The 14933-nt window shown below is 39.5% G+C and overlaps 1 protein-coding gene across 1 annotated transcript in view; it reads right to left on the reverse strand.

Moving 5' to 3' along the window:
- Window positions 1–1779: 1779 nt before the first annotated feature.
- LOC134344263 (aryl hydrocarbon receptor-like) overlaps window positions 1780–14933 on the reverse strand; it is a 211695-nt gene continuing 198541 nt past the window's right edge. The window contains exon 11 of the mRNA XM_063043763.1: window positions 1780–6718. Coding sequence (XP_062899833.1) covers window positions 6566–6718 — 153 coding nt within the window. The 3' untranslated portion in view covers window positions 1780–6565. The remainder of the gene's footprint in view (window positions 6719–14933) is intronic.

Genomic DNA, 14933 nt, shown 5'->3' on the forward strand with positions numbered 1-14933 from the left:
CCCAAAGCAGACTCAAGCTCTCTCTGCCAATCTCTGTGCAATCTTTCTATGCATTGGTAAGGGAACGTGATGCAAAAGATATGGGGTATTCACTTCCATTGCTCATAACATGTGACATGACTGCACCTACAGTATACCACAAGGCAAGGTGTCATGGGCAAGCTTCACCAGAAGATATAGATCATAATATGTATATAGTGTCTGACCATTTCCTTTACCTTTTGCAAAGCCACCTCACATTGATTTGTGCATTGCCATTTCTCCCTGATCTCTGGCAAAAAATTCAAGGTGTGGACCATAGTAGCCAGGTTAGAGAAATTGAAAAGGGCCACAACTATGCTTCATCCTTTGGCCTTGGGACAGCCACCATTATTTGAATTTTCTCAGCACACTTGCGTAAACTTTTGTGTCAATGGTGTGACCACTGTGAGTAATGCTTGGTTTAAAGAATTCACACTTCTTGTGGGATGCTCTGTACCCATAATCTTCTAAGCATTTTAACACTGTCTTGAGGTTTTGGCGATGTTCCTTGCTATCCTCACCAGCACCAATGATGTCATCCAGGAAAAACTGAGTGCCTGGGCAGCCTTGCAGCACCTGATCCATAGTTTTCTGCCAGAGCGCAAATGCAGATGCTACTCCAAAAATAAGCCTATTATAATGATAAATCCCATTGTAAGTAATGGAACTCTTCTTCCATCTCCATCTGTAGGTAGGCCTCCGCTAAGTCCATTTGGCTGAAGTGTTTCCCTCCAGAAAGATTTGCAAAGATATCCTCTATTCTGGGCAGAGGGTATAGATCTAATTCCAGTATTGGGTTAATGGCGACCTTAAAATCACCACAAATCCTGACAGGTCCATTCCTCTTGGGCATTACCCATGGGCTCCACTCAACCATGGAAAGAATTCCCTCAGCCTCCATATGATCTGGCTCACTGGCTACTTTATCACGAATGGCATAAGGAACTGGTGAGAGCACTTGGCACGGAGAGGAGAGACTGCCTTTTTTAGTCACTGCTGAGGTTGCTCGGCCCGGAGAGGGGAGACTGCTTTTTTTAATCTTTGGTGAGATCACTCTGCAACAGAAAGGGAGAATGTTGCCCAAGTTTTCTGTTTTGTATGTGGACTTTTTTTTACAGTCTTATGGTTTTTTTTTGTCTTCTGTTTGCTGCCCAATCTTTCTTGTATTTTTTGTGTGGGGGTAGGAAGATTTGAGGGGGGGGGGTTTGATGTGTCGGTTCCGTTTTTGTTCCTTTTTTTGTGCGGGGGGGGAGGGATTTGGGGATTGGTAATGATCATGATGCCTTTTTTTTCTTGCTTGGTTTCATAGCTATCTGGAGAAGAGTTGTATACTTTGATAATAAATGAATCTTTGAAATTTATAATCCATTTTGGTTTGGTTGAAGCAGTTCCCCTTCTAAGCAAATTGTATGCTTTTCCAACTATTGCACTCAATAACACTGGCACTCATTTTTCATTGGCCACGTCATTTGCTTTAAAATATTTCTCAATTCTTTCAGTATACATCAGCCATTTATCTGTTGAGCATTGAACGTATTTTATCTTCCCAATGTATCCAGCCACTTCTGATTTATTTATTATTATCATCACCACCAGGTATTAATTGTTCATGAACCCATGAATTTTGTCTGCTCTCTGCCAGCTTTAAAAAAAAAATAGGAATGTCTTTCTCTACGTAGGTAGGCATTTTGGAGTCATTTTAAACCATGCTCATTGCCACAGTTATATTTTGTAACTCCAGAAACTAATCAAAAGAAAAACACGGGAACACGGGGATCAGAGGTCTAGTTCATTTTACTTTCTTTTTCTTTAGTGAGACGTTCACATATGACGTGGTTGCGTAACGACGTGTGCCGTTCATGTACTTCTTACATACAACTCATAATGAATTATGTAAACAAAGAATACTTAATCAAACAATATATTTACAATATTATCCAAATATTACTGAAATATTAAATATACTATATTAACCTAGAGCTTTCTTCGCACATTCTTCCAGAAGAGCATTCCATGGGTCAGATGAACCTTTAGCTATCTATCAGTTGCTTGTCTTTTTAGTTATCAGTGCAAAGGCTATTCAACCATGCATTTCTTCAAAATATTAAATATTTTAATTTCCCCCTTTGCCTTTCTTTACTCATTTGATTAAAATGACAGTCAACCAAGTTCACATTCAGTGAAATTTTATTACGATACTGAAGTTTCACAAACTTCACTGAAGACCATATTTGAAGAGAAACATTGTACAGTTTGTGTGTGAACATGGCAATTTGTGACAGAAAATATACAAGAAACATGTACAGTAATACTGTTTAAACACCATTTTAACATAAAAGGATAGACAGAATCCAAACTACTTCCAAATTTTTAAGCTGCTAGTGCAGTCATCATAGTCTTGCATAAACCATTTTATTAGGCTCAGCTGCTATTGAATGTATAGGACAAAACACTAATAAGCAGCTACGTATGTAGTACAACAAATAAAAATGCTTGTAAGACAGTACATAAGTCATACTGGATATTTGGCACTTAATATGGGATGGTGGTTTGTATTTGGTTTAAAAGACTATAATATGATACAGCTGTATTTCATAAACAGTACAGTAATGATGCTATCCCTTTAATCCCTTAATACAGTGTTTGTAGACTCAGCTCATCATGTTCACAAACATCTTAAATTTTTTTTTCAGGATTTGCAATGGAAATTAATTCTGCACTTCATTTCAAAAAAATGCATTTGATGCTTCTGGCTGCTATTTTTCAGATTAAGAAAGAAGGTGCTTAAATTGAATTCTCTCCAATAAAGGCTCCGACTAATAGTTGTTAGTGTTGATGGAAATGTTGTTCCCTTTATACACAATTAGGCTAATCTGGTAATAGACATTGCAGATGACACGGAAAATAGTTATTTTATCTTCTGTCCTACAAGAATCAACTGGGCCGCTCTTTGTGAAGGTAATTGTTCGAGAATTTCAAATTTCCATCATCTGCAAATATTTAGTTTTGACCTTAATTGCCTATCACAAAACATTGGAAGTTACAAGTATTTGAACAGAGCTATCAAACATGCCAAATGCAATTGAATATGAGGAAGTAATTGTAGGGATGGATTAACGGGATTAAGGCACTAAGAAGGCTACTAGATCTTATACCACTTGACATAATTCTGAAGGAAGGAGGAAACATGGGAATCACAAGCTTCAGATTCATGTTAGGGGACTGAAACGGTGGCTGTGGTAGTTGTAATACCTAAAGAAAGCAAGTGAATTTATAAAGTAAACATTTGCAAAGGATCAAATTACATTACTAAAGTTAAAAATTACGACCACATGAAGAGTTTGACAGCATACTTTTCGGAAACAGATTATGCCGCATTAACATGACGAAGGAAGGGTCTAAGTTGAGACATATTGGCCAAGGATGATAGGAAGTAGATTTGACATACTTCTGGAAACCAAACTGGTAATGTCCTAGGCAATAAGTTTTGTCAATAACAATTTTTAAACAGAATTTTAAGAGATAATTAACATAATCGACATGGAACTTGCCATTGCAGTTTTGTGAGTGGAGGATTGTCTTTGCTAAAATTAAATCTGTGGAGTTGGGTCACCTGCATAATCTGAAGATTTCTGAATTAGCACTGTTGCTGCTTATCACCTGTAACAAGTTCCAGATGGCACAGTACTGTATACAAATATGCAAAGGTGTTGGGAATTGATAATTAATCATAACTAAATAATCTGAAGTATGGCAGATACCCTTCAATGTGATAAGCCAGCATTATTGGTTTAGGTTTGAAAATTAATGGAATGTTTATACTACATGGGCACCTAATACGGTTTCACACAAAAGGAGAGGCCTAAGACAGACACAAGAGGTTCTGCAGATACTGTTAATCTTGAGCAACACACACAAACTGCTGGAGGAATTCAATAAGTCAGTCAGCATCTATGGAGGGGAATAAACTGTCAATGCTTCGGCCTGGGACCATTAATCAGGACTGAGTTCCTCCAGCATTTTGTTTCTGATGCTTAAGACACAGAGCTGATAAATTATTAAAGTTTTAGAAGCCCTATTCTCAGTCCTGATGAAGGGTCTCGGCCCGAAACATCGACTGTTTGCTCTTTTTCATAGGTGCTGCCTGGCCTGGCCTGGCCTGCTGAGTTCCTCCAGCAGTTTGCATGTGCTGCTATGGTTTAGAAGTGTAATGGAACTGTTGAACATATTGCTTTACTGGGGATAAATAATACAACTCTAAGCAAACACGTTAAGTGTTCATAGAATCATGACCTTCTGCAACAGATTCCAAAGCATGTGTGTATGTAACCAGTGTAATCCTTAAGGGAGGTGGAAGAGTTGTATTTGAATGAGTTTCTATTTCAGAGCCTTTTTGTTCTTCCAAATCTGATTTTCAAATGATGTGTTCCATGGAAGTCTTAGTTGTGCTTGATGGATTATAAATGCTTCTAGACTGCAGTATACACATATTGGGTCCCCTGTTAAGCAACAGGCAAACTAAGTTCATGTGACATCCATCCCAAGATATCTTTTTAAACAGTGAGAGTTGAAATGGGGGGAATAGTTTAAAAAACAGCACCATTAACTTTGCATATTACTGTCTTTTGGTTTTTGCATTTGCAACTAGCAGAATTTAAAAATGTAATAAATGCTTCTTAATAAAATTATCTTCACCAGGACCATTTTGTTCAGAAAATGTTACATAATGCACACAGTAAATTTAAATGTAAAAAAATTAGTAATTATCAAAAGAGATACATTTGCATTACTATTTTAAGTCTATAAAATCTGTCCAATAAAGTAATTGCATTTGAAAAGTATATTTTTGATAAACTGTACATGATAGCTTCTAATAACTAAAGCAAAATTGTATTGTAGTTCTTCGTAATTTTGCACTGAATCGATAAGAGCCTTTACTTTAAATGTTTTATTCCCTAAAAGAGTGCAATATACAAAGGATAGTTAGTAATAACTAAGGCTTGGTACTCATGGAAGAACATACTAACTATATCATTTAAGTACAAATAATAATGGGGAATCCCATGCAATAATCCTCAATACTGTCTTGCTACACGTTGCATGCATGCCACATGTGCCAGAGCTAACCACATGTCAAAACCTGCAACACTACCTGATTACAAACCAGGTAGCTGCATAGATTATGTTTTCTATAAATTAAATAAACACGACTATATCATGGTTCCTAGGATCAGGTACAGACTTTCCAGTAATTGATAAGAGATCTCGCTGTGTAATACAATTCCTGGAAGGTAATTTGTTATTTGATATTTTTTTCACATGATAATTTGTGGAAATATCAGTAATTGTAATGACACGTGCTTAACGGGAAAAATATTGATACTATTATTGGAATTTATATTAGTGCCTCTTACGTAAATGGGATTGGGAGAAAATGCTTCCATAGCTGCTCCCTGTATTCAGTGATAATCCCAAATATTAAATATTTGCTGAAATTTTGAACAATTTATCATAACTCAATCATTTTTGTGGAACGGAACTAACTTAGTTCCAAATGAAATATGCAACACAAATTGTATGCAAGTTTTTCAAAAGAAGGTTATAAAGTGATTAAAAACTCTTCACAGATACTATTTCGAATTAACCTAATTGTTGATCTGAGTCTTCCTATCAACTATTTCAGTGCTCCCTATTCTGAATTCCACTTATGCAGTTTCTGCAGGGTACCTTTCTGTCACCAACATTCACAGCTGCTTTATTACTCCAGGATTCTTCAACCTTCTGTTATAACATGTCAGTTGGTGGCTCACAAGTTTTGAAAAAGTCATCAATGGTGTCAAATGTTAGGAGTCATTGGGATGCGAACTTCTACTACAACACTATCACCATGTATGGGAATTACCACAAATATGTAGGATTGTATCATTAAAGACAAAAAAAACCCCAAATGTCTTTTAGATTTACTGCCAACTGCTCTACATAAGTAAAAAAATACCCTTTCATTTCCATGCAGCAGCCTGTCCTTGTGTTACTACTTTTTTTTTAAAGAAGTGCTACAATGTGTATAGTCCTGAGCAGGCAGGTGAAAAGGGAAAATGATTGTCATAATCTGATCTTACATGCACAGTCCTGGAAGGACCAAATCCATTTGGCAAAAGTACATCTGGCAAATTCATGAACACAACCTTTTTACTTTTAGCATACTGGAATAACCAGCTTCTACAGTTGTTGTAAAAGTAGGTTATTTTAAAATTATACCACATCTCCAAGTCCAACCAACTATTTCAAATGAGCTCATTCAATGTGAAAGAACCTATTGACACTTTCAATATGAATTTTTGGAGCGAAAGTACATGCGGGAACCAGACTGGAAATCCAGCTAAAAAGGTCATCATAGTACTTGAAGACTAGAGAGCCCATAATATGATCCAGTACAGTACTGTCTCTTGCTCATTCACATTCTACATACAAATGTCGGTTCCTTCAGCAAGCAACACAAAAAATACTGCCGCACTTGTCACTGGACAGAAATTTCCATGGTTGCCTATATAAAGTCACTAGATGGTTGATTTGAGTAAGATCCAGGATCTCTCAGATGATCATGTGGTGCCTGGAGAGATGTGTGTGTGTAATTTCTGTTACCAAATATACTTGGATAAACTTCATTCCTGTTTCCATCATTGCATCCTGTTTGGATCTGTTGAGGAAAAGAAAAACATGTTTTGGCATTTTACTTATATAAAGGGACCTACTTGTCAACATGAAAGGATACTTATTGGCTCATGGTGAACTAGCCTAAATTTTACAGTGCAAGTCAAACTGTACTGAATTTAGGCACAGACTGTTCCTTTCAAAGTTCAAAGTAAATTTATTACCAAAGTACTCATGTCACCATATTTAAAATTCATTTTCTTGCAGGCATTTACAGAAAAAATAAAATACAATAGAATTTATTGAAAAAAATTGTACTAACAAATACTTATAAACATACAATGTGCAAAAGAGGTTAAATCAAGCAAATAATAAATAAAAAATGTAAATAAATAATACTGAATTGTAGAGTCCATAGGTTGTGGAATCAGTTCAGTGGTGAGGTGAGTGAAGTTATCCACATCGGTTCAGGAGCCTAATGATTGTATAACTGTTCCTATACTCATTGGTGTGGGATCCAAGGCTCCTGTACATTTTGCCCAATGGTAGTAATGACAGAGAGCATGGCCTGGATAACGAGAGTCTTTGATTTATGAATACTGCTTTCTTGTGGCGTCGCTTCTTGTAAATCTGCTCAATGATGGGGAGGCCTTTGCCTGTGATGGACGTGGCTGTATTCACCACTTTCATTAGACTTTTCTGTTCCTGGGCAATGCCCTCCTATATGTCAATTCGTCACTATCTTTGATTTGGCCAACAGCAGTAAACATATGGCATTGGAGTTGTACTTAGCCACACAGTCATAGGTGTAAAGTGAATAGAGCGGGGGATAAGCACACAGCCTTGTGATGAACCTGTACTGACTGGGGTCTGTCAGTGAGTAAGTCGAGGAACCCAGTTACACAGGGAGGTATTAAAGCCTATAGGTCTTGGAGCTTTCTGATTAGCTTTGATGGGATGACAGTGTTGAATACTGAGCTGCACACAAAGAAGAGTCAATTAAATGGAAGCTGCTGTTGACCTGCTGTGATGATAAGCAAATTCAAGTAGATCCAAGTTATTCCTTAGGCAGGAATTGATGCGCTTCCTGAACAATCTCTCAAACCACTTCATCACCAGGGTTTTCAGAAGGCAAGGAGCTGCATATGAAGTTGCTAAACAAGACTCCATGGTGTAATTAGAGGAAAGATACTTATATGGATAGAAGATTGGTTGACTGGCAGGAGGCAAAGAGCGAGAATAAAAGGGGCCTTTTCTGTTTAGATGCTAGTGACTGGTGGTGTTCTCCAGGGTTCGGTGTTGGGACTGCTTCTTTTCATGATATATGTCAATGATCTGAATGATGGAATTGATGGTTTTGTGGCCGGTGTGCGGATGATACGAAGATAGGAGGAGGGGCAGGCAGTGTTGAGGAATCAGGGAGCCTACAGAAGGATGTGGATGCATTAAGAAAATAGACAAAGAAGTGGCAGATGGAGTACAGTGTAGGGAAGTGTATGGTCATGGACTTTGGTAGAAAGAATAGACTATTCTAAATGGGGGGTAGATTCAGAAATCAGAGGTGCCAAGGGACTTGGGAGTCCTTGTGCAGGTCACCTTAGGTTGAGATGGTAGTAAGGAAGACAAATGTAATGTTAACACTCACTGTGAGAGGGATAGGATATAAAAGCTAGGATGTAATGCTGAGACTTTATAAAGCATTAGTCAAACAGCACTTAGAATATGGTGAGCAGTTTTGGGAGCAGTGTTGTATCTACAAAAGGATGTGCTGGCATAACAGAGGGTCCAGAGGAGGTTTATGAGAATGATCCCAGGATTAAAAGTGTTAACATATGAGGAACATTTGAGCTGGAGTTTACAAAAACAGTGTGGGAGCAGCTCATTGTAAGGGTGTCAAAGGCTACGAGGAGAAGGCAGGAGAATGGAATGAGAGGGATAATAAATCAGCCATGATGGAATGGTGTTTATTATCCAAATGGCCTATTCTGCTCTTATCACTTATGGTCTTATGATCACAGAGGATGTAGGTGCTACTGAACAATAGACACTGAGGCAGGTTATCACGTTTTTCTTGGCCACCAGTATGATTGTAGCCTGCTTTAACTTTGAGCTGTGACTCATAATGGGATTCCTATCTGAAGCAAAGGGTAATCGACCAGCCTGGCCACAGATCCAGACCACTGGTTGAGGACCTTGATGGCTGTGACTCTCTGTGGTTGCAGAGCCTAACTGGTGTGAAGATTCAGGGATTTTTCTCATCCAGACGCTACTTGCTCTCCAATATGATGAACAAAAATGACAGGTACAGTGAATAGAGTGAATTATGCAATCTTGCCCATGGCATTGGCTATGTTCGATATGCAAATTAAAGGAGAAGATTTTTTTTCTTTTGACTAACAAATATGTTCCTTGTCAAGCTCCTAAACCATGACTGCAGGCTATAACTTCCCGAACCACAAGGTGCCTTGCCATACTGATAGATCCAGATGCTAATGCCAACATTTGTTTCTGTCAAACAACAGAAATTCTGCAGATGCTGGAAATTCAAGCAACACACATCAAAGTTGCTGGTGAACGCAGCAGGCCAGGCAGCATCTCTAGGAAGAGGTGCAGTCGACGTTTCAGGCCGAGACCCTTCGTCAGGACTAGACTCGGCCTGAAACGTCGACTGCACCTCTTCCGAGAGATGCTGCCTGGCCTGCTGCGTTCACCAGCAACTTTTATGTGTGTTGATTGTTTCTATCAATACATTTTCCTTTCCTTCTCTTTATTTTGGAAGTGCAGCAGAAGACTGCAACATCGAAACATGTAAATATGTGATCAAGAACCTGAAGACCACTGTAACTCACATCGCCAAAGCACAGACCAGGAACAACTCAAAGTCTGGAGCTCTGCCTGCCACAGGTAGATTCCCGCCCCCCCCATTGAAAATCTTGACATCTACACAATGTCCAATGGAGTGAAGCACAAAGCACTACACACAAAAGCCACAAAGAGGATTGGCCCTTCTGGTTGCAACCCCTCAATCTCTAAAAAAGTAAACTAATCTTCAAATCAAGACCTGTTTATACCTCCAACACTATGAACTCTATCTCTAATCCCTCTTTTCCTATTCACGGAGATGCTGGAATACATCCAAAGTTGCGATTTCCCAAATGAAAACGATTACCCTTCATCTCCAAACTTGGGACACAAGTTTCATAAATTTGCAGGACAGTTCAGCAGAACAAGTTCATGCCCAACAAGTAGTTATGGATGTATCTTGATTAGTAGGGGCAGCCCCTTTACTCTCTGGGTGCTGGGCCTGCAACTGCTCACGATATACATTAACAATCTAGAAGAGAGGACCGAGTGCAGTGTATCTAAATTTGCTGATAATACTAAATTGAGTGGAGAAGCAAATTTTACAGAAGATACGGAGAGTCTGCAGAGAGATATAGATAGGTTAAATGAATGGGCGAGGGTCTGGCAGATGGAGAACAATGCTGATAAATGCAAGGTTGTCCAAGGAAAAATGAAAGAACAGATTATTATTTAAATGGTAAAAAATTGCAGCATGCTGCTAGGTAGAGGGACTTGGGAGTGCTTATGCATAAATCACAAAAGGTTGGCTTGCAGGTGCAGCAGGCTATCAAGGAGGCAAATTGAATGTTGGCCTTCATTGCTAGAGGGATTGAATTTAAGAGCAGGGAAGTTATGCTGCAACTGTACAGGGTACTGGTGAGGTCACATCTGGAGTTCTACGTGCAGTTCTAGTCTCCTTACTTGAAGAAGGATATACTGGCTTTAGAGGAAGTGCAGAGGAGGTTCACCAGGTTAATTCCAGAGATGAGGGTGTTAGACTATGAGGAGAGATTGAGCTGCTTGGGACTGTACTTGCTGGAATTCAGAAGCAGAGGAAATCTCATAAAATTATGAAAGAAGTAGATAATTTAGAGGCAGGAAAGTTGTTTCCACTGGTAGGTGAGACTAGAACGAGGGGCGATAGCCTCAAGATTTGGAGCAGTAGATTCAGGATGATGAGGAGGAACTGCTTTTCCCAGAGAGTGGTGAATCTGTGGAATTCTCTGCCAATGAAACAGTGGAGGCTACCTCAGTAAATATATTTAAGACAAGGTTGGATATACTTTTGCATAGTAGGGGAATTAAGAGTTGTGGAGAAAAGGCAGGTAGGTGGAGAAGAGTCCATGCCAAATCAGCCATGACCTTATTGAATGGTGGAGCAGGCTCGACGGGCCAGATGCTTCCATTTCTTATGGTCTTATGTTCTTTCATCAAGGACATAAGGAATAAAAATGGATCAGGCTATTTAGCCCCTTATACTTGCTCTTGCTATTCAATAAGATCAGCTAATCTTTACCTGTGCTCTCCTCCTGCATTAGCGCATAACCCTTGCTTCCCTCCACCTCTTGAAAATACTCAGCAACAAGCTTCTGTGGCCATCTTGCATAGAGAATCCCAATGATTCACTTCCATCTAGATGGGTGTCTACTTTGCTGTCTTAAAAGGTTGACCACTTTTGATGGATCCATGAGCACTGCTTATATACACTTTCCTCTCCCTAGGATATCTGAAACTATGACTCAGACTCTGCATTTACCTTGGCAGCCCTTTAAACATTTGCTTTTTACATTTCAACAAGATCACTTCTCATTTTTCTAAACTCAAGAAAATATAGGCTAAGTCTATTTATTCTTTCCTCTTCCAAATATTTTCCATTCCAGGAATCAATCCCACTGAATATTTGCTATATTTCCTCCATTGCAAGTTTATCATTTTTATACAAGTTTTCAAGTCTCCCACGGGTTCCATGTGATCATATAGTTGAAGCAAAACGTCTCTACGCTTTTACTTACATCCTTTTGTTACAAAGACCAACATTTCACTTAATTTTCTAAATGCTTGCTGAACCTGCATATTATCTTTTAGCAGCTTGTGCACAATGACACCTAGGTCCTGTGAAAAACAATCTTTCACCACGTAGAATATACTGTACTCCCACTTCTGTTTTCTCCAATGAAGTAAATGACGTCACATTATTACATAATATATTCCATTGGCTACGTCCTTCCCCACTCACATAGTCCTTTCAAATCTCCCTAAATTTTCTCTGCATCTCTTCACCTAGCTTGCTATCAGCAAATTTGGAAAAATTACATTTATTTCCTTCATCCAAATCATTTATATAAATTGTGAACAGCTGGGGCCCCAGCATCAATGCTTATGACACTTTATTGATTACAGCCTTCCAACTGAAAATGACCCATTTGTTCCTATTTTCTATTAACTAATCTTAAATCCACAAATGCCCCACTCTTATCGATTCTGCTAATTATAAACAGAAAAAATTCAAAATCATTCAGCAAAAAATTACATTTCATAAATCCATGTTGTCTCAACCCAGTCCTAGTGTTATTTTCCAAGTACAATGTTGCAACTTCTTTAATAATTCATCTCTGCATTTCTCCTACTATTGATCTTAGTTCCTGTTCTCTTTCTCTCTTAGACAGTGAAATTACATTTACAGCCGTCCAATTTGTGAGAACCATTTGAGAATCTATGGAATTTTGGAAGATCCAAACAGTGCATCAGGCACCATGGCAACCCTCTTCAAAACTCTTAGATGCAGGTCATCATCCTTGAGGACTTGCCACCTTTCATCCCGTCAATTTCTCCAACACTTGTCTCAGCTTATGTCTTCGGTCTTAATTACTTCAGATGTATAATCTATTTTGGGAGGGGTTTTTCTTAACAAATAAAATACACTCTTAAAACATAGAAGATAGAACAGTACCGCATAGGAACAGACCCTTTTGCTCACAATGTCGTGCCAAATCAACTAAATTAGTAATCAAATGGCCAACCAGACTAATCCCTTCTGCCTACACTATGTTCATATTATTCCCACATTCATGTGCCTAAATATTTCTTAAAAGCCCCTAATGTCTGTGCCACTAGCAGCACCCCAGGCACCTACCACTCTGTAAAATAAAACTTGCCTCTCACATCTCCTTTGAACCTACCACCTTTTACCTTAAATGCACGTCATCAAGTATTAGAGATTTCAACCTTAAGAACAAGGTTTTGACTGTCTACTCTGTCTACGTCTCTTACATTCTATAAATCTTTATCAGATCTCCCCTCAACCTCCAGTGCTCCAGAGAAAACAACACAAGTTTGTCCACTCTCATGTTATAACACATGCTCTTTAATTCAAGCAGTATTTCACATACTGAGTTGCAACACTTCACATTTGTCCGGGTTAAACTGCATCTGCCATTTCTCCACCCCTATCTCCAACTGAGCTGTATTCAACTGTATTCTTTGTCAATCGCCTGTGCTATTCACAACACTACCAATCTTCATGTCATCTGCAAACTTACTAACCCAGCCATCTACATTTTCATCCAAGACATTTACAAATAGAACACCTCCAGCTAGAATATATCCCTTCAGCCACTGCCCTCTGCTTTCTATGGGCATGCCTGTTCTCAATCAAATCTCTTCTCTACTGATTTCTAATTCTCCAGTACAATTTCTCCTATCTCAATCTGTAAGGAATCCAGAATACTTTCTGCTATCTTTTCCTTTCACATACAGTATCAACTATCTTACAACTAACATTTATATTTCTACCTATTTGCCTTTCATATTCTTCTTCCCATCTCCCAATGAACATTTTGGATCTTATCATCTGATATCTGAAATGTTCCCAAAGTTCAGGGTTTTTATTACAACTTTATAAGTGCTCTTCTTTGATCTAATGTGACCTTTAACTCTGGGCAGCCATGGCGCAACCACTAAGTGTCTTGGGCAGTCTACACACTGCTTTGGGCACCAGCTGGACAGGGCAAACAAACATCGAGAAGTGCAGAGTGAGAGTGGTATCACCATATATGCACATGTAACAAATTAGGCACAGAACACTTAGGCACAGAACACTTAGTAAATTTGATAAACCGTACAAGATATTCTATAACAATGTGATTGCAATTTCTATTTCAAATTCCTTCCAAATTAAGACAATTGCTCTGCAAAGAAACAAAAACATTGATATATGATGCTCATCAAAGTTGCTGGTGAACGCAGCAGGCCAGGCAGCATCTCTAGGAAGAGGTGCAGTCGACGTTTCAGGCCGAGACCCTTCGTCAGGACTAACTGAAGGAAGAGTGAGTAAGGGATTTGAAAGTTGGAGGGGGAGGGGGAGATCCAAAATGATAGGAGAAGACAGGAGGGGGAGGGATAGAGCCGAGAGCTGGACAGGTGATAGGCAAAAGGGGATACGAGATACGAGAGGATCATGGGATAGGAGGTCCGGGAAGAAAGACGGGGGGGGGGGGTTGACCCAGAGGATGGGCAAGAGGTATATTCAGAGGGACAGAGGGAGAAAAAGGAGAGTGAGAGAAAGAATGTGTGCATAAAAATGAGTAACAGATGGGGTACGAGGGGGAGGTGGGGCCTTAGTGGAAGTTAGAGAAGTCGATGTTCATGCCATCAGGTTGGAGTTCTCTAACTTCCAACTTCTCTAACTTCCGCTAAGGCCCCACCTCCCCCTCGTACCCCATCTGTTACTTATTTTTATGCACACATTCTTTCTCTCACTCTCCTTTTTCTCCCTCTGTCCCTCTGAATATACCTCTTGCCCATCCTCTGGGTCCCCCCCCCCCCCGCCACCGTCTTTCTTCCCGGACCTCCTGTCCCATTATCCTCTCGTATCCCCTTTTGCCTATCACCTGTCCAGCTCTTGGCTCTATCCCTCCCCCTCCTGTCTTCTCCTATCATTTTGGATCTCCCCCTCCCCCTCCAACTTTCAAATCCCTTACTCACTCTTCCTTCAGTTAGTCCTGACGAAGGGTCTCGGCCTGACACGTCGACTGTACTTCTTCCTAGAGATGCTGCCTGGCCTGCTGCGTTCACCAGCAACTTTGATGTGTGTTGCTTGAATTTCCAGCATCTGCAGAATTCCTGTTGTTTGCGATATATGATGCTGTTTGACGCTAAGACCATAATACGTATGTATTATAATACATAATACATTAAACCAATCAGAACGAACCCAGTTTGCCATTTGATCATGATTGACTTACTTTCCCTTTCAGCCCCATTCACTTGCCATCTCCCTACAACGTTTGACACCCTTACTAATCAAGAACCTAATAACCGCTACTTTCAACATACCCAAAGACTCGGACTCCACAGCTCTCCATTGCAATGAATTCCAAAATCTTGCCACCCCGGCTTAAAGAAATCCCTCCTCATCT

The sequence above is a fragment of the Mobula hypostoma genome, chromosome 3, assembly GCF_963921235.1.
Source record: "Mobula hypostoma chromosome 3, sMobHyp1.1, whole genome shotgun sequence".
In the NCBI taxonomy this organism is placed as follows: Eukaryota; Metazoa; Chordata; class Chondrichthyes; order Myliobatiformes; family Myliobatidae; genus Mobula; species Mobula hypostoma.